The sequence below is a fragment of the Tupaia chinensis genome, unplaced genomic scaffold (assembly GCF_000334495.1).
Source record: "Tupaia chinensis unplaced genomic scaffold, TupChi_1.0 Scaffold149922_1, whole genome shotgun sequence".
Classification (NCBI taxonomy): Eukaryota; Metazoa; Chordata; class Mammalia; order Scandentia; family Tupaiidae; genus Tupaia; species Tupaia belangeri.
In genome coordinates this window covers 1926156-1949825 of record NW_006209766.1, presented here as the reverse complement: position 1 = coordinate 1949825, position 23670 = coordinate 1926156, and the positions used below count along the sequence as shown (strand labels likewise).

At 47.5% G+C, this 23670-nt stretch overlaps 2 protein-coding genes and 1 pseudogene across 2 annotated transcripts in view; 2 read left to right on the top strand and 1 right to left on the bottom strand.

Moving 5' to 3' along the window:
• The first annotated feature begins 8800 nt into the window (after positions 1 to 8800).
• Positions 8801 to 23670, top strand: part of POLR2I (RNA polymerase II subunit I) — a 28851-nt gene continuing 13981 nt past the window's right edge. Inside the window, exon 1 of the mRNA XM_027769534.1 lies at positions 8801 to 8937. The gene's annotated coding sequence lies outside the window, so the exon portion shown is untranslated. The remainder of the gene's footprint in view (positions 8938 to 23670) is intronic.
• Positions 13178 to 23670, bottom strand: part of TBCB (tubulin folding cofactor B) — a 22687-nt gene continuing 12194 nt past the window's right edge. Inside the window, exons 4-6 of the mRNA XM_014585422.1 lie at positions 19723 to 19914; positions 13619 to 13691; positions 13178 to 13455 (exon numbers count right to left, since the gene is read on the bottom strand). Of these exons, the coding sequence (XP_014440908.1) occupies positions 13341 to 13455; positions 13619 to 13691; positions 19723 to 19914 (380 nt within the window). The 3' untranslated portion in view covers positions 13178 to 13340. The remainder of the gene's footprint in view (positions 13456 to 13618; positions 13692 to 19722; positions 19915 to 23670) is intronic.
• Positions 14235 to 15866, top strand: LOC106734219 (39S ribosomal protein L35, mitochondrial pseudogene; annotated as a pseudogene).

Below are 23670 nucleotides of genomic sequence, written 5' to 3'. Positions count from 1 at the left end.
ATCTCAGGAGAAAGCTGGCCTTGTAGTTCATGTTTTCATTTTTTTTAAAATAATTATTTTATTTATTTATTTTTAATTTAACCAGACAGGAACACAGTGAGAGAGAGAGAGAGGAAGTAAGAAAGCAAGCTGCCAGGTCTGGGACTTGAACCATGGTCAGCTACGTAGGAGTCCAGTGCCCTCAACCACCAACGCCACCTACCGGGCCCTCATTTTTGTTATAGAGGTGTTTGCTACAGGGTGCGTGCGCTCGCCAGAAAGACAGAGAGACAGAAAGCGAGAAATCCCCCCCCCCCCGGGGGGGGGATGGCCACACAACAATCCCTTCTCCATTCTCTTGGGATCTTGGGCACGCACGCACATGTACCCAGTGTGAGTTTAAGCCACCGAGTCTGGGACTCAAACCACAGTTGTCTACATGGGAGTCCAACAACATAGCCGTTACACCAACTGCTGGTCCCTTGTTTTTTGTTTGTTTGTTTGTTTTTTTAATAAACTTTTTTTTTTCTGAGAGGTTTTTGTTAAAGGGCACTTGTGCTTGCCAGAAAGACAGACAGACATAGAGATAGAAAGCAAGAAATCACCCCCCAGGGGAGATGGCCACGCCGCAATCCCTTCTCCTCCATTCTCCTCTCAGGATCCTGGGCACGCACGCACACATGCCTGGCGTGAGTTTAAGCCACCAGGTCCAGGACTTGAACCATGGTCAGCTACATGGGAGTCCAGCGACATAGCCATTACACTAACTGCTGGTCCCATAAACTTTTTTTTTTTTGTAATTGCCACAGGGTGCATGCATCATTAGAGACAGAAAGAGAAAAGTACACCCCCCCCCCCCAACAGAGTGTGGTCACACCACAATTCTTTTTCTTTCATTTCTCCAACCCATCAGGATTTAGGGCCTATATGCACATATGCCCAGCATGTTTTTCAAACCCTGGTTAGCCATGTGGGAACCAGCTCCCAGTACACAACACTTAGCTACTATACTACACGGCTGGCCCTGTAGCTCGTGCTTTTAGTTGTCACTATTTGTTGCCTCGAGAACCTTAATGTTACAGTATTACCAATGAATAAACTCATAAATGTCATAACTACCCTAGCTAATGCCACCCAAGGGCTTAATGGAAGCAAGCCGGAGTGATTTTTATAGGCAAGTCTTGCCAAGGCCTCTCATAATTCTCTGCGAAGAACTAACATGACAAGGAGTGAACATTCAGAGAGGTGGAGTCACATGCCAGAGGTCACACAATGGATGACAGAGCCTGAACCCAAACATGGTTGAACCCAAGCATGGTCAATTGTTAGGTAGTAACTAATCCAATACCTGCCCTTGCCCTGTCCTTTCAGCAGGCCTGAGCCACTTCTGTCCATCTCCTCTCTCCAGGTTCCCTTGTTGCCAGGCCCTTGTATGGGCTGTGACCCTGTGGGATCATGCTTCTCACCCTTTTTGGACTCAATCACCTCACCAAGGAAACCTTTCCTGACCTCTCGAGAAAGGTCAGGTCACATGCCAGAATAAGCTGCCCCATGATGTGTTTCCAGAACTCCAGAAACTTTCTCCTCAAAACACTTATAAGAAATTACAATCTGGGACCAGCAGATAGCATAATGGCTATGTCGCTGGACTCCTATGTAGTCGACCGCGGTTCAAGTCCCAGACCCAGTGGCTTAAACTCACACCGGGCACGTGTGCGTGTGTGCCCAAGATCCTGAGAGGAGAATGGAGGAGAAGGGATTGTGGCGTGGCCATCCCCCCTGGGGGGTGATTTCCCACTTTCTGTCTCTCTGTCTTTCTCTGTCTTCCTGGCAAAAAAATCTAATAAAAAAAAAAAAAAAAGAAAACAAAAAAAAAGAAATTACAATCTGTAGTGTTCAATGGTGTCTGTCACTGTCTGGATTGGAGGCCCCTGGATGGGAGCAGGGTAGTCACAGAGACCATTGTATCTCCAGCATCCCCTAGCTCAGGGGAACACACGGTCAATGACTCTCAGATGTTGTTGTGGTCATCATCATCACCCTTTGGGGGGCTTATTTATGCAGTTCAAACTCCCTCCCAAAATGAAAACTCTGAGAATGGAGGCCGGCAGGTGGCATGGTAGTTAAGGGATCTGAACTTGCACATGGCCGACTGCAGTTCAAGTCCCAGACCTGGTGGCTTGCTTTCTCATTTACCCCCTCTCTCTAGTTCTGTCCCTCCCTCGTCAAATTAAAATAAGTAAATAAATAAAGTTAAATAAAATAATTCATTAAAAAAAAAAAGAAAACTCTGAGAGTCAATTAAATGTGGACCTCTGTGGCACAGAGGCACAGCAAATGTTCTTCATCCTTCCAGATCATGGCTGAGATGACGCCTCCTCTAAACAGCTCTCCTTGGCCTCTGTGGCCAGGGCTAAATCAGATATTGTCTCTGGCCTCTCACAATCATAGGCGTCCCCATCCCAGGCCTAATCACTTTGATATCTGGTTGCTGTTTTTTTTTTTAAAGAATTACTCATTTAATTTTATTGTTATTATTAAATTTTTCATAGGACATGCATACTCATCAGAGAGAGACAGAGAGAGAGAAAGTGAGAAAGCAAGCCACCAGGTCCAGGACTCAAACTGTGGTGGGCTGTGTAAGAGTCCAGTGCCTTGGAACCAGCAGTTAGCGTAATGGCTATGTCACTGGACTCCCACGTAGTCGACCGCGGTTTGCGTCCTGGACCCGGTGGCTCAAAACTCATGCCAGGTGCATCTGCGTGCATGCCCAAGATCCCAGGAGGAGAATGGAGGGGAAGGGATTGTGGCATGGCCCTCCTGCCTGGGGGGTGATTTCTCGCTTTCTATCTCTCTGTCTCTGTCTGTCTGGCGAGCGCACATGCCCTATAGCAAGAAAAAAAAAAAGTGTCCACTGCCTTAACTACCATCTACCATGCCACTTGCTGGCCTCTCTGGTTGTTGCTCTTATAATGATTAAGTGCACTGTGCATTTGTGTTTACTTTTTTGGCTCTTTCTGTCCATGTGTTCTTTTTTCTTTTTTGAGAGGTTTTTTTTTTTTTTTGAGAGGTTTTTGCTATAGGGCATGTGTGCTCACTAGAAAGACAGAGAAAAACAGAGAGACAGAAAGTAAGAAATTATCACCCCGGTGGGGGGGGTGGCCACACTGCAACCCCTTCTCCTCCATTCTCCTCTTGGGATCTTGGGTACGCACGCACACGTGCCCGGCATGAGTTTAAGCCACTGGGTCTGGGACTTGAACTACGGTCGAGTACATGGGAGTCCAGCAACATAGCCATTGCGCCAACTGCTGGTCCCTCCTCACAGTCTTTATGGAAGAAAAAATTACGGGGTCTGCAGGTGGCGTGGTGGTTGGAGGTGCTGAACACTCACATGGCTGACTACAGTTGAAGAATCGGACCTGGCGGCTTGCTTTCTCACTTCCCCTCTCTATCTCCTCTCTCTCTGGTAAAATTTAAATAAATAAATAAATGGAAAAATGAATAAAGCAATTATTTAAAAAATGTTATCTAATGAGGCTAAAATTTAATTTCTTGATTCACCTGTGCTATAGTAGAGCAGCAGAGTACAGCTCCATGCCTTCTTCCCTCTTCCTACTGCCAGGAACACACAGGCCAGGGCACTCCCCTTGGCATGCAGGGCCATTGGTAGAAGCAAGTTGGGCACCAGATGTGTAAAAGCCTAATACCAGCTCTGATGTGCTTACTCTCAGGATTCTGTGGGAGAGGACCAGCTTGCGGTAGAGTGGTTAAGGTGCCGGATCCCATGTGGCTCAGTCTGCAGTTTGAGTCCCAGATCGGCCTTGATAACACACACAAGTGTGCGTGCCCAAAATCCCAAGAGGAGAGTGAAAAAGGGACTGTAGCGAGGTCATCCCCTGGGTGGTGATTTCTCACTGTCCCTCTCTCCCTCTCTCCAGCTATCCCTATGAAAAAAAATCTGAAAAAAAAATCTAAAAAAAAAATTGCTCTGAGAGAAAGAAACAAAGTTCAAGTTTCTTTCTATTTTTTTCTTTAAAGAATTATTTAATTTAGGAACAGCAGGTGGTATAGTGCTTAAGGTGCTGGACTCCCACATGGTTGACCATGGTTCGAGTCCCAGACCCAGTAACCAAAATCATGCTGGGTGCATGTGTATGCCTGCCCAAAATTCTAATAGGAGATTGGAACAGAACGGACTGTGGCATGGCCATTCCCCTAGGGTGTGTGTGTGTGTGTGTGTGTGTGTGTGTGTGATTTCTCACTTTCCCTCTCTCTGTCTCTCTCTTCAGCAAGCACACATGCCCTATGACAAAAACTATATTTTTAAAAATTATTTAATTTTATTATCATTTAAAAATTTGCAACAGGGCACATGCACTCGACAGAGAGAGAGAAAAAGGGAAAGTGAGAAAACTAGCTGCCAAGTCTCAGGCATGAACCTCAATTGACAATGTGGGAGGCTTAACCACCAACCACACCACCTGCTAGCCCAAGTTCAAGTTTCTTTAACCCACAGGATTTCAATAATCTGTAGGATTTATATTAAATCCTGTCTAACCTATAATGTCCATCATACACACTCGAAGCAATTTTATTATTCTAAAAAGAAGTCATTGTTTTTTTTGTTTGTTTTTGTTTTTTTTGAAGAGGTTTTTGCTATAGGGCATGTGCTCGCCAGAAAAACAGAGACAGAGGGAACCAGCAGTTAGCCGAATGGGTATGTCGCCGGACTCCCACGTAGTCGACCGCGGTTCGTGTCCCAGACCCAGTGGCTTAAAACTCACGCCGGATGTGTCTGCGTGCGTGCCCAAGATCCCGAGAGGAGAATGGAGGAGAAGGGATTGCGGCGTGACCATCCCCCCTGGGGGGTGATTTCTCGCTTTCTGTCTCTATGTCTCTCTCTGTCTGTCTGGCGAGCGCACGCGCCCTACAGTGAAAATCTCTCCAAAAAAAAAAAAAGAGACAGAGAGACAGAAAGTGAGACATCACCCCCCCAGGGAGAATGGCCACACCGTGATCCCTTCTCCTCCATTCTCCTCTCGGGATCTGGGGCACGCACGCACATGTGCCTGATGTGAGTTTAAGCCACCGGGTCTGGGACTCGAACCACGGTCGACTAGATGGGAGTCCAGTGACGTAGCCATTACACCAACTGCTGGTCCCAAGAAGTCATTGTTTTATATTCTTTTTTCTTATTTTATTTGCCAGAGAGTGCATGTGCTTACCAGAGAGAGACAAAGAGAGGGAGCAAGAGAAAGCATCCCCTCACCAGAGGGTGTACTCATGCCACAATCCCTTCTCCATTTCTCCACCCTGCGGGGATTTGGGGCACATACATGCACTCACCATCTTTTTCAAACCTCTGAGGCAGGATTTGAACCCCACAGTTAGCAGTGTGGGATCTACTTTCCCCAACCACCAGGCATGGGTCTGCCCCAAATAATATCATTTTCCATGTGTTCTTATTTCAGCACCATTTTTTTTTTTGAGAGATTTTAGCTATAGGGTGTGTGTGTTTGCCAGAGAGACCAGAAGGACAGATAGAAATCAGTAAATCACCCCCAGGGGGGATGGCCCCACCACAATCCCTTCTATTCTCCTCTAGGGACTTTTTTTTTTTTTGGAGAGATTTTTCTTTGCTATAGGGCGCATGCACTCGCCAGAAAGACAGAAAGAGACAGAGAGATAGAAAGCAAGAAATCACCTCCCGGGGGGATGGCCACACCGCAATCCCTTCTCTTTCATTCTCCTCTCGGGATCTTGGGCATGCATGCACACGTGCCCAGCGTGAGTTTAAGCCACCAGGTCTGGGACTCGAACCACGGTCAACTGGGAGTTCAGCGACATAGCCATTACGCTGACTGCTGGTCTCTCCTCTAGGGATTTTTGGGCATGCATGCTACCTGTGCCAGGTATGAGTTTCAAACCTCTGGGTTGAGGACTCAAACTGCAGTCAGCTATGTGGGAGTCCAGTGATGTAATCATTATGCTATCTGCTAGTCCTGATCATCTTAAGGTTAGTAGAAATTTATTTAGTTATTAATTCATTTAACACATTTACTTATTTTTAAGAATTATTTTACTTAACCTTATTTATTTATTTTAATTCGACCAGAGAGAGAGAGAAAGCAAGTTGCCAGGTCCAGGATTCGAACCACGGCCAGTCATGTGGAAGTCCAGCGCCCTTAACCACTGTACCACCTGCCGACCTCCATGTAACACATTTATTGTGTGCCTGCTACAAGTGGTCTTCAAAAAGTTCATGGAAATGCATATTTTTTAAGAACTATGCATGGATTTTGATATTTTCTTTACGTACTAAAATAAACTCATGGGTCAATCCCATAGTGCAGTGCTTAAGCACAGTGCAAAAGAAGTCAGATCACACACTGCAAACTGGGGTTCCAGTCCTGGCCTTGTCACAATTTTTTTTTTTTTGAGAGGTTTTCGCTATAGGGCGTGTGCGCTCGCCAGACAGAGAGAGAGAGACATAGAGACAGAAAGCGAGAAATCACCCCCCAGGGGGGATGGTCACGCCGCAATCCCTTCTCCTCCATTCTCCTCTCGGGATCTTGGGCACGCAAGCACACGCACCTGGCATGAGTTCTAATCCACCAGGTCTGGGACATGAACCGCAGTTGACTACGTGGGAATCCAGCGACATAGCCATTACGCTAACTGCTGGTTCCCACCTTGTCAATTTAAATGCCAGCCTCAGGTGCATGTGTGTGTGTTCCTGCAGGATAGCAATGTGGAGGAGCAGGAATTGTGTCAAGACCACATCCCATTTGGGATGCTTTCTCCCTCTTCTTCCCCTTCTCTGTCTCTCTCTGAGGAGTGCATATGCCCTCTAATCCGGCTGTAATCTATTTTAGTATGTATTGTAACATGAGTTCAAAAATAGGTGAAAAATCAATCCAAATAATATGATATAAAGATTTTTTTAAAGAGGTTTTGCCTTAGAGCGTGTGTGCTTGCCAGAGACAGAAAGAGACAGTGAGAGGGAAAGTGAGAAATAACCACCACCCACACTCCACCCCTCACCCCCGGGAGTGAAGAGGATGGCTACGCTGCAATCCTTTCTCCCAGGATTTTGGGCATGCACACATGCACCCAGAGTGATTTTCAAGTCACTGAGTCCTGGACTCAAACTGTAGTCAGCTTTGTGGAAGTCCAACAATTTAACCACTACGCCATCTGCTGGCCCAAAAGATTCTATCTTAATATAAATTCTTTTAACAAATGTTTTGGTTTGGTCATGCCTGATCCCCTTCCTTCAGTCCCTCAGCCAGTGGGATAGTCTGCATTTGCGGTCGCCTGCGGATTAAGGACGGTGCGGGATTCCAGTCGCCATGTGGGATCTGGCTTCTCGATTGAGCAGCCAGTTACTGCGGTGCCAAGGAGTGGGCTCTATTCGGATTGTGATTTGAAGAAGCCAACAGTAAGACGTTTATGAAACAACTGGTGACTCCCCCCCCCCCCCCAGAGATTTTCACTGTAGGGCGCGTGCGCTCGCCAGACAGACAGAGAGAGACATAGAGACAGAAAGCGAGAAATCCCCCCCCGGGGGGATGGTCACGCCGCAATCCCTTCTCCTCCATTCTCCTCTAGGGATCTTGGGCACGCACGCACATGCGCCCAGCGTGAGTTTTAAGCCACCGGGTCCGGGACACGAACCGCGGTCGACTACGGGGGAGTCCAGCGACATAACCATCACGCTAACTGCTGGTTCCCAACAACTGGTGACTTTTGAATACTGACAGTATATTAAAGAACTACTGCCATTTTTTCGATGTGATGGGGTCCTCTGTGTTTTAGACATACATACAAGAACATTTCTGGTTGAGGAAAATGTTGCCTGAGATTTATTTTGAAATCATGTGGGACTAGGCAGTGGCATAGTGGTTAGGGTGGCTGGATCCCACAAGACCCACTGTACAGTTTGAATCCAGCGTGTGTGTACAAGAAAGAGGCCAAAATCCTGGGAAAAGTGAAAGGACCTCACCAGGTCCGGGACTCGATCCGTGGTCGACCGTGTGGACGTCCAGCGCCCTTAACCATTACGCCACCTGCTGGTCCCTTCTCCTAATAAAGTTTTTAAAAATGTGACAGTGAAGAAGAAAAAAGAGGAGAATGGGATTTTTTTGTTTGAGACAGAAGGAAAGCGATGGGCTAGGATGCAGGAGGGCAGGAAGGAGGGCGGCTCAGCAGCTCCAGACCTCCAAGAGAGGTGGCGCACTTCTCCCTCTGCGGCGGGAAAGCCAGGACGCGGCCTCCTTCCTCCGATTCCACAGCGCAAGCTGTCCGCGCCTGCGCAGCACCGCGCTTCCAGGGGTCCGCAACCGCCAACAGACCACAATGCCCCGCGCCTCCATAGGGTCAAGACCTCTGCTTTCGATCACCCCTTGCCTCCCGCGCGGCTACGCTGGCCACAGTGCGCCCCCGCGCGGCCAGAGTCGACGGCGCGTTGCTACCCCCGCGCGGCTGTCCGCGGTCATGGTCGGGACGCTGAGGTTGAGGTGAGCCGTCGTCCTGGGGACCTCTGGAATCCTCCCCCAAGAGGGAGACTCTACATTTTGGCCAGAAAGGAAAGTCGAGTGAGGAGGCCAAACAATGAAGAAACTGGAAGCAGGGCCGGTTGTGAGGACTAGAGTTTCCCACACAGTACCAGCAGGCTGGCTGTAGCGCACTGAATCTTCATGACTGTCGTCTGTGACAGGGGCTGTTACTGGCCACACTAGGAACGAAGCCAAAGCCCAGAGAGGACGACCTGCTCATTCAGTCACCTGGTCTGTGACAGTGCAGGTGCAGAGCCCGTGCGCTTCATTAAGGCTACGAGTCCTCTCACAACCAATTGACCAACTGAAGAATCCCAACTTTGTCACTGGTCAACTTTGGAGGATCACTGGTATGCTGATCCTTGAGTTAGCGATTTAGCCCGATTTCAGGACAAAGGTAAGTCTGTGTTTAGCACAGGATATTTGTTTTTTCATCTTCTTCTTTTTTTTTTTTTAATTTGCCATAGGACACGTGTGGTTGCCAGAGAGACACAGAGAGAGTGAGTAAAAGTGAGAAAGCACACCCCCCCACCCCCACTTGGGGGTTGGAGGAGAAATGGCCATGCAACAATCCCTTCTCCAGTCTAGGGATCTGGGGCACACACGTGCACCTCACGTGTTTTCAAGCTGCTGGGTCCAGGACTCCACCCTGCAGGTAGGCAAGTGGAATCCAGCTGCTTCAACCACCAGACCACCAGTGGGCCCTTGGGTCAGTTTCTCATCAGCACGAATCACCAAAGGGATTACTTCAGGCCTAGAAAGCCAAGCACCCTTCTGTTCGGGTGACTCCTATTCAAATGTCCCCCAGGTCACTTTCCTGATACCACTTGTATCTGGCAGATTTAGTACGTTCTGGATGAGAATCTGGGACCCTCACATACACCCTGAGCATTGCAGAGGCTATGTTACCACTGTGCCACCACAGTTGGTCTGAGGCCAAATCTTTTTTGTTGTTGTTTTTAAAGAATTATTTATTCTGGGGCCGGCGGGTGGCATGGTGGTTGAGGGCACTGAACTCCCACATGGCCAACTGCGTTTGAGTCCCAGAACTGGTGGCTTGCTTTCTCACTTTCTCTCTCTCTCTCCTCCTCTTTGGTCAAATTTAAATAAACAAATGGATAATAAAGTTAAATAATTCTTTTTAAAAAAGAATGATTTATTCTAACTTTATTTACTCGTTTTTGATTTGACCTGGGGGGGGGTGAGAAAAAGCAAGCCACCAGGTCATGGACTTGAACCATGGCTGGTTGAATCCAGTGCTTCAACCACCATGCCACCTGCTGGCCCCAGAGGCCAGATCTTACAGTGAATCTCAGACCCTCAGTGCTGACTCATTAATTGAATTCTGCTGGGCTCTCTGGCCGAACGTAGGTTAGGAGGTGCGGACTGGGGAGCTGGGGAGTATCTCCTCTAATGCTCCTGATTCTGACAACTCCTTGACATAGAAGGAGCCTAAGTCTTGGGGTTATTTTCTTTTTAAAAACTTTCACCAGAGGGCAAGCACCAGAGAGACAAAAAATGAGAAATCACACCCCATTGGGAATGGTCATACCACAATCTTCATTTCCCCCTCCTTTCAGGATTTTGGGCATGCATGCACACATGCCTATGTTTTTCTGGCCCCTGGGTCTAAGACTCAAAGAGTAGTAGGTGCAGTAGACAATGCTGATTCAGCCACCTCTAACCACCACAACATGGGCTGGCTTCCTCTTGGGTATTTTTTTTTAAAGAAATTACTTATTTAATTTATTCATTAATGTATTTTAAAATTTGACCAGAGAGAGATACAGAGGAAGTAAGAAAGAAAGCCACCAGGTCTGGGACTCAAACCGTGGTTGGCCATGTGGAAGTGTCCAGCGCCTTAACCACCCTGCCACCTGCTAGTCATCCCTTGGGGTTATTTTATAAAGTAACTAGGTTCTTTATAGAGTGACAATTTCCCATGGTGGGTGGTTGATGTTAATCTCTGAGCATTTTCTGTGTGTATGTGTGTGTGTGTGTGTGTAGAAGGGGGTGGCTGTGTGTGTGTGTGTGAGCACCTGCTTGCCCTGTGTTCCTGTACATGTGACTTCATGTGTCTGAATGTGAGTCCAAGAGTGAGTCCAAGAGGTGTCCTGTACATCTCAGTGTGTCCGTGTACTCTGTGGTGGGCAAGAGTAAGGACATATCAGCCTATTAAGTGCATGTGAGCAGCTTCCCCCACGGCTTTTTCAGCTCATGGGCAGTTTAACCTCATTCTTCTTACTAGTTTGTTCCTGCTTCTCTCAAAGTTATAGTGAAGTCATTTTCACAGTTAAGCAGAGTCCCCCAAATATTGGGTTGTCAGGAAAGTCATGATGTGTTTTTGCATAGAAAAACACATCATGATTTTCCCGATGACCTAATAGTTATCTCTTCAGGACTCAGTTCCAGGAGCTAACAAGAGGTTATTACTGCACATGTAGACACATGCTCAGTGTGATTCAGGCTCCTTGGAACACATGGGCCGCACGTATGCACACATCACATGTTGGCACCGTGTTCTTTGCCAGGTTCTATAAGCCGTGAGGAATAACTTTATGCTAACTCTAAGGTGTTTTGATTTCTTTAAAATTTAAGTATTTCTTTAAAATATTAAATGTAACAGGTAAAGAAATGGCCCCTACCCACAAGGACTGTGGCAGGCTACCAGCTGACTCTCCGTATCCCTTTTCCCCTCCTCTGGTAGTATAGGACCTTATTTGGCTGGGAACATGGCTGCTCAGCATAAAGCCTACACTTCCCAGACTCTTTTGTATGGCTCTGTAACAAAATTTTCACCAATGTGAGACCAGCAGATAGTGTGATGGTTACATCACTGGACTCCCATGTAGTCTACCACAATTCGAGCCCCAGACCCAGTGACTTAAAAGTCACACCGGGTGCATGTGCATGTGTGCCCAAGATCCCAAGAGGAGAAGGGACTGTGGCATGGCCATCCTGGGGTGATTTCTCACTTTCTGTCTGTCTGCTGAACGCACACGCCCTATAGCAAAAATCTCTCTTAAACTGCAGGTAGTCAGGGTGAGCTGCAGGGGTGCAGGTGTTTCCTTTATTTTATTTTATTTTTGAGGGGGGAGGTGGTTTTATTTCACTTTTATGGGCTCCTTCCCCCTTCTATGGTGATCTAATCGCATTGGTTAAAAGCAGCTCACCAGTTCTTTAGAATACACACTCTAGCCAAGTCTAGCTTTATTTAGACGCTGTAGATGGACAAGCTTGATTGTTTGAACCAAAATGGGAACATTAAACAAACATCACAGCCCTCACTGATAAGATAGTGACTTTGCTGTCAAGTGTAGACCCCTTCGAAAGAAGCTTGTGACCATTTTGTATGGCTTGTCTGGAAACTTCTGTAAATCTTATGTTTTAGTAAAATATTTTTTGTTATTCTAAAACAAACAAACAAACAAACAAACAAACAAAAAATCTCCAAAAAAAAAAAAAATGTCGCCAGCAGATGGCGTCATGCTTAAGGAGGCTGGACCCCCACATGGTTGCGGTTCCAGTCTCAGACCTGGCAGCTTGCTTTCTCACTTTCCTCCTCTCTGGTCAACTTCAAAAAGATTAAATAAAAATAATGACAATGAATAAAATTAAATAATTCTTTAAAAAATTCTTGCCAATGAAATATGAATACTTTTTTTTTTTTTTGGAGAGGTTTTTGCTACAGGGCGCATGCGCTCCCCAGAAAGACAGAGACAGAAAGAAAAAGAAAGCAAAAAATCAACCCCCGGGGGGATGGCCACGCCGCAATCCCTTCTTCTCCATTCTCCTCTCAGGATCTTGGGCATGCACGTACACGTGCCCAGTGTGAGTTTAAGCCACCAGGTCTGGGACTCGAACCGTGGTCAACTACATAGGAGTCCAGCGACATAGCCATTATGCCAACTGCTGGTCCCAACATATGAATACATTTTAAGTCATATGCATACATAGGATATCTTCCCATTCCTTTTTTCTTGGTGACTGGAGCAGATAAGTAGGAATTATGCAGATAGGAGAAGAAAAAGATAGAAGGAGCTGGAGACTGGCCCCTGACAAAGGTCATCATATTAGCTCTCGATGACTGCATGAGAATTTATATGAGAAATTTTCATATTGTTTAAGCCTCTCTTACTTTGAGTCTCTTTGTTACCACAGCAGAACATAGTGGGTTTTTTTCTTTTCTTTTTTTTCTTTTTTTTTGAGAGGTTTTTCACTATAGGGCGCATGCACTCGCCAGACGGAGACAGAGAGAGAGACAGAAAGCGAGAAATCACTCCCCAGGGGGAATGGCCATGCCGCAGTCCCTTCTCCTCTATTCTCCTCTAGGGATCTTGGGCACGCACGCACACGCGCCCGGCGTGAGTTTGAAGCCACTGGGTCCGGGAAGTGAACCACCGTCGACTATGTGGGAGTCCAGTGACATAGCCATTACGCTAACTGCTGGTCCCAGCAGAACATAGTATTAACTAATAAAGGACAAAGGACAATCTTTGTAGCCTCTAGCTACCAGCCAAGGGATAATGCCTCACCCTGCCCATTCTCTGCTTTGCACTGGCTGGTTCCTATTTCATCCTCATTTACCCAACCACTCCCAGCCCCTTCCAAAATCATTGAGTCGTCCAAACACTTCCTGAGTTTCTGGCAAATTTAATGCATGAATCTCAAAAGTCAATGGCAAAGGAAGGGTGAATTAAAATTAAATGGGTCAAGGGAAAAGGGCCATGGGCACACACAGGGAGGGGCAATGAGTGGCCAAGTCAGGAGCTGGAGCAGGGGGATGCCCTTCCTTGGGCATCACATCTCGTCCAACCCATAGTCCTCCTCTGGGAAGTCCCCCACTGTCACAACTGCTGGCTTGACAAAGGCGCCATACTTGGCCTGGCATTCGAAGTAGCGTTTCCCGTTCACACTGCAGGGCATGATGGGGGAGGCAGTGATCAGAGGATACCCACATGGATCCCACTCCAGATGCTAGTGGGGCAAGCTCACCCAGCAGCCAACACAGACTTACACATACATGCACAGATACACATGTACAGACATGCAGGCACCTGAGTGGAGAAACTCGTTACCTGCCATCGTTTTTCCCTAATGGTTCATCATAGCGGACACCAATCCAGTAGCCAGGCTTGAAATCTGTAAGTCCTGTGTAGGGCAGAAATCCCAGTGAAACCCCCAGACATAGCACATCCCATCCTGCCTGACCATTAAGTGGAAAGCCAGCTGGGGACAACTGTTCCTTGCTACCTGCACTACTACCTCTAAGGACCACCTCCACATCCTGCCCAGACTAATCTGGTAGCCCCTTCACTGGACTCCCTGCTCCCACCCCTTCCCCTGTATTCACTGAGCACCCCCAGCCAGAAAGTCTTTGCAGAAATCTAAGGATGGCACTGCTACCTTGCTGAAGAGTGAAGTCTCAAAATAACCAAAGCTGACAACAGTTTGATCTTAGACTTCTAGCCTCCAGGACAGTGAGAAATAAATGTATTTTGTTTAAATCATCCTGTCTGCAGTACTTTGCTAGGGCAGTGCAAGCAAACTATACACAACAACAAAAAGATAAACCACCCAATTCAAAAATGGGGAAGGCTGGGCCGGCAGGTGGACTGGACTCCCACATGACCAACCGTAGTTCGAATCCCAGACCTGGCGGCTTCCTTTCTCACTTTCCCTCCCTCTCTCACTCTGTCCCTCTTTGGTCAAATTAAAATAAATAAAGTTAAATAATAAAAATAATTCCTAAAAAAAAGGGCAAGTCCAGGCCAGTAGCTTAGGGTTAACAGAGCCAGATCTCACATGGCTGAAAGAGCAGGTCTAAGCCAGCTCCGGTTGCTTGAGAAACACGAGAAGTCCAGTGTGGCTGCCGTAGGCAAGGGTAGCAAGGTGGCGGCCTCCACCTCTGCTGGAGCTGCATGAGCAGCTTCAAGCATCTTGCGGCCTTGAACATTTTGTCTTCTTCAGCTTATCGAAATTGTGCCAAGAATGCCTGTCCTGTGCACTGTCCACCAGACAGTTGAGTCATATTGAGACACCAGTGGTTTCCTCTGCTCCTAGATTTCTCACGGCTGTTAGAGACCTGACGTGGGTATAGTGCAACGGTACTTAACAGAGTGGCACCCTTGCTTCCAGATGCCCTAACGCTGCCCCCAGTCAGAACTGTAACACACTAGTCCACGAAAAGGCAAGAGGAAGACTGAAGGCTGTCATCTAAGGGTTTCTTCGGCTTCATTTTGGCCTTTGGCTAAGGAGAAAGGCTGGTTATAAGAAAAAATTATGGAAAAAGAAAAATACAAGAAAAAGACACTTGAGGGAATTTGTGTTCTGCAATAAAACCCAGAGCAAACTCTTAGATAAGATGACAAGATCTTCTTGGAAGAGGCGAAACTGGTATGCTGGTGATCCTTACCAGAAGTACCATGATCCAACAAACCTGAAAGTACAGATCTGCAGTTTCTCAGTTCCAAGTTATTATATATCTTTGTGTATATGTCTTTGCAAAATGAGTATGAAACTTAATGTAAATTGTACCTTCCATCATATGTATAAACATATAATACCAATGTTAAGTTTATGGAAGTTTTAAAACTTAATGGATTAAACATTCCCAAATTTGGTCAGAGAAATAGAAGTTTAAAAGTGTGTACTATTTTAAACAAGTGGTAGTGGCTTAACTAGTTGTTTCAGTTATACTTGTTTACTTGTAAGGGATTTGAACTGAGGACAAACATAGGAAGACTCTAAAGCTAATCAGTTAGCTCAAGCAGTGTGACCTTATTTGATGATTACATGCTTGGGGGCTCAGGAAATACCTCCCGGCCCTGGCTCCCACCCAGAAATCCCCCCTTGATCTCAGAAAGAGCAGGAATTAGATGGCAGCCCTCTGCAGGAGATGGTGGGTCTTTAGGTTCTGTCATGCATGTGACTCAATTCTTTTCACAGTGGCTCCACTGTCTGTCTACTCACCACCATCTCTAGTGCCCAGCTTTACTTCCTTACAGCTTCTGTTCCCTCACAATTGCATCTTTGAGGTTCTTTTCTTTTTCCTTTAGAGAATTTTTAAAAATTAGTTTATTTATTCATTTATTTTAATTTGACCAGAGAGAGATATACAAAGAGAGAAAGAGAGAGAGAGTAAAAGTGAGAAAGCAAGCCACCAGGTTTGGGACTCGAACCGCACTGGGCCATATAGGCCAGTTCTCTGGTTAAGTGTCCAGCAACTTAACCACTATGCCACCTGTTGGCCCCATAGAGATTTTTTGCTGTAGGGTGCATGCACTTACTAGAGAGACAGAGACAGAAAGAAAGAGAGAAATTATCCCCCGGGGGAATGGGCACGCTGCAGTCCCTTCTCCTCCATTCTCCTCATGGGATCTTGAGCATGCACACACACGGCCCTTGCCTCCTGTCTAGTCTCTAACCACCAAGAGACTCCACCTGGGCAAGCTTCCCTTTCTACCCTTTCTTCCCTGTCTCTCACTGGTGTCATCAGCCAGTGTGGGAATTGGTTACTCTTAGGTCTGGAACCTACCCTGGCCCTAGTTGTGTTAGCAGGTTCAAGTGGAGCAAAAAAATAGTTCATGTAAGCAGAGTCACTTAGAGGTGAGTGTGGGATGGCAACACACTGACCATCTAGTTTGCAGGCTTTATCATGTTCATAACAGTTCTCATTTCATTTACTGGGACAGGATTGTTCCACAGAGAGGACTATATAAACTAGCTTTTCAGCATGTCCATTCATAAACAGAAGAGGCTATACTACTAAAGACAAAACCTTTTTACCCAACTTTTCAAAGGTAACTATTTCTTTTTTTTTTTTTTTTTTGAGAGATTTTCACTGTAGGGCGCGTGCGCTCGCCAGACAGACAGAGAGAGACATAGAGACAGAAAGCGAGAAATCACCCCCCAGGGGGGATGGTCACGCCGCAATCCCTTCTCCTCCATTCTCCTCTTCAGGATCTTGGGCACACACGCACACGCGCCCGGCGTGAGTTTTAAGCCACCGGGTCCGGGACACGAACCACGGTCGACTATGTGGGAGTCCAGCGACATAGCCATTACGCCAACTGCTGGTTCCCTCAAAGGTAACTATTTCTTGAAAGTTACTTCAGATATTGGGACCAGCAGTTGGCATAATGGCCATCGCTGGACTCCCACATGGTTGACTGTGGTTCAATTCCTGGACCCAGTGGCTTGAAACTCATGCTGGGCATGTGTACTTGCATGCCCAAGATCCCAGGAAAAGGGAGGAGAAGGGACTGCAGTGTGCCCATCCCCTCTGGGGAGTGATTTCTAACTTTCTGTCTCTCTGTCTGTCTCTTTCTGGCGAGCACACGTGCCGTATAGCAAAAACCTCTCCAAAAAAAAAAAAGTTACTTCAGATATATTTTCATTTGTAATAATAAACCTTTCCCAGAATTTTTCAAAATATATTAATATAAACTAAGAGGGATAAAGTAATTTCAATCATTTGAGTGATTATCATCCAGTGATTCTCAGCTCTCTGCTTAAAATTGTCTGGGAAGCATTTTCAATCAACAGAGCACTTTGCCTGGTTGAAAACCATTATTAAATAAAATATATAAATTACTGTTGCAAATCCTTTAATACGGTAGTGGATGATGATAAGATGAAGTTCCTCTATTGTTAGGAGAATAACCAAATGGAATTTCTGTGGCACATCAGGCTGGGATTATTTGGGGCATTCCTTGAAACTAGTGTGTATTCATTAGAAGAAAAATGCATAACAATGGTCTAAACATAAACAAACAAACAAAAACAACCATCAGCACATGTGCATATGTGCCCAAAATCCTGACATGGAGAAGGAAGGAATGAATTACCAATTGGGGAGTACTTTCGTCTTCTCCCTTTGGCTAATTAAAAAAAGGTGGGGGCCAGCACATGGCATGGTGGTTAAGGTACTGGATTCCCACAAGGCCAATCACTGGCCTGGACCTGGCTTAAAAATCACACCTGGTGCATGTACATGCATGCCCAAAATCCCAGGAGAAGAATGGAGGAGAAGGGATTATGGCATGGCCATCCCCCAATATGAAATAAAATAATCAATATAAAATTTCCCTTGTGGGGAAATTTGATTCATGGTAAAAAAACAAACAAACAAAAACAATAAAAAAGGAGGGAACCAGCAGTTAGCGTAATGGCTATGTCGCTGGACTCCCACGCAGTCGACCGCCGTTCGCGTCCCGGACCCGGGGGCTTAGAACTCACGCCGGGCGCGTGTACGTGCGTGCCCAAGATCCTGAGAGGAGAATGGAGGAGAAGGGATTGCGGCGTGGCCATCCGCCCAGGGGGTGATTTCTCGCTTTCTGTCTCTATGTCTCTCTCTGTCTGTCTGGCAAGCGCACGCGCCCTATAGCAAAAACCTCTCCAAAAAAAAGGAAAAATAACATATGCATATATTCATATATATATAAATATATATATTTATTCTTGGCTAGAGGGCACCTGTCCTAACCAGAAAGAGGAGGGTAGAAGAGAGCACCCCTCACGGGAAGTGGTCACGCAACAAACCCTTCTTGATTGCTCCCTCTTTATGGGATCTTGGGCACATATGCACATGCACCCAGCATGTTTTTTAAGCCATTGGGTTCAGGACTTGAACCACATATTCAGCCAAGTGGGGGGATCCAGCCACCTCAACTACCACATCACAGGCTGACCTCTGGGGCTTCTCTTTGGGATGATGAAAATGGTCTGAAATTGACTGTAGTGATGGTGGCACAATTCTGTGAATATACCTAAGCTAATGATGTCCTTTAAACAGGTGAGGTGTATGGTACATGAATTATATCTAAATAAAGCTGAGATTTCTTTTTTATTTTTAAAATAATTTTTAAATTTTAAAAATTTAATTCTATTTGTTATTATTTTTTAACTTGACCAGAGAGACAGAGAGAAAGAGAAAGGGAAAGTGAGGAAGCAAGCTGCCAGGTCCGAGACTTGAAATGCAGTCAGCCATGTGGGAGTCCAGTGCCTTAACCACCCTGCCACCTGCTGACCACACTCCTTTTTTTTTAAAGAGAGATTTTTGCTATAGGGCACATGCGCTTGCTGGAGAGACAGAAAGTGAGAAATCACCCCCCCGGGGGGACGGCAATTCCACAATCCCTTCTCCATTCTCTTGGGATTTTGGGCACACACAAACAGACACCCAGTATGAGTTTAAGCTGCCAGGCCTGGACTCAAACTGAGTTGACTATGTAGGAGTTCAGCAACATAACCATTATGCCATCTGCTGTTTCCATAAAGCTGCTATTTCAAAAAAGAAAAAAATCTACACCACTCCTCTCGTCAATCTCCAAAGCCCTGTGGCCCGCCCTGCTCATGTGTAATCTTCCTTACCTCTCCCCCTGCTCTCAGCACCTAGCCAGGCTGCCCTTCCTTTCTTTTTTTTTTTTTTTTTTTAGAGATTTTCACTGTAGGGCGTGTGCGCTCACCAGACCGACAGAGAGAGACATAGAGACAGAAAGCGAGAAATCATCCCCCAGGGGGGATGGTCACACCGCAATCCCTTCTCCATTCTCCTCTCGGGATCTTGGGCACACATGCACACATGCCCGGCGTGAGTTTTAAGCCACCAGGTCCGGGACTCGAACTGCGGTCGACTACGTGGGAGTCCAGCGACATAGCCATTACGCTAGCTAACTGCTGGTTCCCGCAGGCTGCCCTTTCTCAGCCTCAAATGTGCTTGCTGGTTATTGCTCCTCGGGTGGAACATGCTTCCTGCTTCTCACCTGCCTCATGTGGTCCCACCCTTAGGACCGGTCTGGTGCTCCTCTCTGCTCACATAGCCCCTAAGCTTCCCTCCTCCCTGCCCTGATCACCCCAGCCTATTTCCCCATCACAGGCAGATCAAGCTTCCCTGTCACAGCTCCAACCACTGTGCTTGGTCATCACAGTCCTGATCCCACTGGCCTCTGCTTCCTCCCTCACCCAGCCAGCTCCCTCTGCCTGTTCCTCCCACTTGCCCGCCACCCCACCAGCCACCAACCTGGGATGACAGGTCTGTCTCCCCCACTGGATTGAGAGCTCCCTGAGAGCTGCGTCGCCAGCACTACCCACCTCAGCACAGAGCATAAGGCCCCTGAGACTCTGCTGGGTGAACGAATGGTGTCAACCTTGGGACCTGGGGATCCTGGGGCCCACATACCTACAAACATGACAGTACCCCGGCGAGGGGACTGCCCAGGTGCCCGCACTTCACAGCGGCTGCCCACGGAGATGGTGCTGGCTTGGGCCTTCTCCTCAGCCAGGCGCTGGGCGGCCTCAGCCTCCTGCTGTGCCCGCTCCTCTTCATTGTACCGGCCCAGCTTGCTGCGCTTCAGGAAGGAGCGAACTGTGTCTGGAGATGAGGAGGGGAGCAGGGCTCAGAGTCATCTCTGGGGCTGGGCCTTTGGGCCTTTGGCCTAATGAGACATCGTTCTACCCACAAGGGGCCAAAGATCACAGAATGGAAGTTTACTTTTATTCTAGGTGTTGAAGGGCCGTCACCCAAGTCTCCCAAGTCCCACCATAGCTTTGGCCTCTTCCCCAGATGCCTGAGGCCTCCCCACAATCCAGAAACTAAAGAATAACTCTATCCTCCCTCATGCCCCTTCTGTCTCACGTTCCTTTTATCCAGTCCCTGGACTCCCTCCTTTCCACCACCTCTTTTTTTAAGAGTCTGTGCTATTGGGTATGTGCTCACCACTGCTCCAACCTTGTGGCGAGCACACGCCCCCCTATCACAAACTTTAAAAATGAGGGAAAGTGAGAAAACACTTCCCAGTGGGAGGGATAGCCAGGCAGCAGTTTCTTCTCCATTCTCTTTTCGGGATTTTAGGCACGCATGTATATGTGCCCAGTGTGTCCCTCAAGCAGCCTGGTCCGGGATTCGAACCACATAGTTGGCCACGTGGAATCCAACTGCCTTAACCATCAGGTCATCAGCTGTCCCTCCACCACCATCATCATCATTTTTTAAAAAAATATTTGTTTAATTTTATTTATTTATTCATGCATTTTAAAATATAATTATTTATTTTATTTATTTATTCATTCATTTTATTTTAATTTGACCAGAGAGATGCACAGAGAGAGAGAGAGAGAGAGAGAGGGAGAGGAAGTGAGAAAGCAAGCCACCAGGTCCGGGACTTGAACCATGGTTGGCCATGTGGGAGCGTCTAGCACCCCAGCCACCACACCACCTGCTGGTCCCTATTCATGCATTTTTTTATTTGACCAGAGAGAGAGGCAGAGAGAGAAAGTAAGGAAGTATGCCACCAGGTCCGGGATTCGAACCATGGTCAGCCATGTGGAAGTGTCCAGCACCTTAACCAGCACACCACCTGCTGGTTCTCTTTTTTTTTTTTTAAGAATTTTTTTTTAAATGTTATTTATTCATTTACTTATTTTAATTTGACCAGAGAGGGACAGAGTGAGATTGAGAGGGAAAGTGAGAAAGCAAGCTGCCAGGTCTGGGACTCTTAACTGTGGTCAGGTATGTGGGAGTCCAGTGCCCTTAACAACCATGCCACCTGCCAGCTCCTCCACCACCTACTGATCTATCTCAGATGCTTGCAGTGATGGCCACATTGCCCTGTCTGCTCTGCAGGCCACCATGCCTTGTTTGCCATACCCAGCTGCTCACCCATATCTCCTTCTGACTCTGCTCCCCCAACAACTAACTCCCCGCCCCTTCCTCTCCAGCCCCTCTGCTTTCCCAACCCCACCTGCCTGACCACACCTTGGTACACCTCCCAGCCTCCATTTCCACCCCATGCCCCACTACCCCAACTGCTTTCTGGTGCCACCATCTGGCCCCAGCACCAATCTCACCCCAACCCTCTCCATCCCCCCGAGCCCTCCTGCCAATCTGTCGGCACCTCCACCTACCTGTGCACATACCCCCGAGCCTCACGTGCCCTGCCCACACCCATATGCCGTACCTTGCCTCTGGTCATAGGCTTCTTGTGAGAGCTTGTATTTCTCCACCTTGGATACGTCTTCATACTCCCCAAGGCGGGCACCACTGTGGTCAATGACCTATGGTGAGGAGAAGGAGGGTCTGGTCAGGGAAGCCTGGGGTGCTGGGGTACATCTGCAGACTTAAGGCTCTCCTGTGTGGGACAAAAACGCATTCCTTACGGTCAGCAGGTAGTGTGGTAGTTAAGGAAGCTGGACTCCCACATGGCTGACTATGGTTTGAGTCCCGGACCTGGCGGCTTACTTTCTCACTTTCCTTCGCTTTCTCTCTCTAACCCTCTCTGGTCAAATTAAAATAAATGAATAAATAAATAAAGTTCAATAAAATAATTCTTTAAGAAACGCATTCCTCTAGGACCAGCAGTTGGCGTAATGGCTATGTCGCTGGACTCTCACGTAGTCAACCGTGGTTCAAGTCCTGGACCCGGTGGCTTAAACTCACACCGGGTGCATGTGCGTGCGTGCCCAAAATCCTGAGAGGAGAATGGAGGAGAAGGGATTGCAGCATGGCCATCCTCCCTGGGTGGTGATTTCTTGCTTTCTGTCTCTCTGTCTTTCTGGTGAGCACATGTGCCCTATAGCAAAAACCTCTCCAAAAAACAAAGAAATGCATTCCTCTACCTCCACCTTCACCCCAGCCTTCTCTCCTCTCCTGAGCTCAGCAGGGGGGCAAGAATCAGTATCTACGCACCAACCCCTACCCCCCCATCCTCATCCAAACCCCTGGAGGCTGCATCTGCCCAGCTGGTACCCACATACTGGCATCAATGGCACTGACAGTCCCAAAGTTACTGCACTCAACTCGGAGTACAGGCCTTGCTCATAGCCCTCCGGGCCGCACATCTATGCTCTCTGGGCCGCTGGGACTCTCCCAAGCTGGCCGACCTCCAGTCCCTGGGACTCTTCCTGTACTATCCCAGTGTGCATTCCCCCGTCATTTACTGAGCTCTTCCAAGATGCCCTGTCGGCTTTGCACTGGGTGCTGGGAACATGAGACAAAAACATACAAACTCCTACCCTGAGCAGTGCTCCTTCTGGTGGGAGGAGACTGACCACAGATGAACAGGGATATGTATTAAACAGCAGATGATGACAAGGGACATGGAGAAAAATACAACAGGGTGCGGCCAGCAGATGGCATAGCAGTTATGTCGCTAGATTCTCACACGGCTGACCAAGGTTCAAGTCCTGGACTCAGTGGCTCAAAACTCATGCCAGGCATGTGTACTCAAGATCACAGGAGGAAAACAGAGGAGAAGGGGTTGGGACGTGGCCGGCCCCCCAAGGGGTGATTTCTCACTTTCCCTCTCACTCTGTGTCTCTCTCTCTCTGGTGCATCACAGGTCCTAAGGCAAAAGCTTCTTTAAAAAAAAAAAAAAAGAATACAACAGAGGCTGAAGGAACATGGAAGGGTGGTCAGAGCAGTCTTCCCAAAGAAGGTGATGTTCAAGCAAAGCTTGAAGAACAGGAAGGAACAGTAGGTGCAAAGGGCAAGAGGTAGAAATGTCTTTGGCCTTCTGAAGGAGCAGCAGTGAAACTGGCACGGTGGGGTGGAGTAAGCCACTGGGAAAGTGAGAGACACAACAGACCACGGTAGACAGGTATTCATCTCCTGGATCAGATTCCTCCTCAGTTTCCATGTCCTTCTGCCACAGGAATGGCCATTCTTAAGAACCTTGTCCCCACTGTGCTCCCTCCTGCCTCAGATCTGAGACTTGAACTGACCAGGTCCAAGACTTGAACCGTGGTTGGCCATGAGGGGAGTCCAGTGTCCCAATCCACCATGCCATCTGCCGGCCCCTATTTTTTTTTTTTTTAAAGAGAGATTTTTGCTATAGGATACATGCACTCGCTGGAGACACAGGGAGACAGAAAGTGAGAAATCATCCCCTGGGGGGATGGCAATGCTGCAATCCCTTCTCCTCCATTCTTCTCTTGGGAGGAAGAAAGAAAAAGAAAAAGTGAGAGGGAGAAAGAGAAGGAAGGAAGGGAGGAAATTGTTGCTGAGGCTGGTGGTGCAGTTGATAGAGTACTGAGCTATAGGGCTGGAAGCCACAGAGCCAACCGCGGGTTAAAACCATGAGTCAAGGGACCGGCAGATGGTGAAATGGTTACGTCATTGGACTCCCCTGTA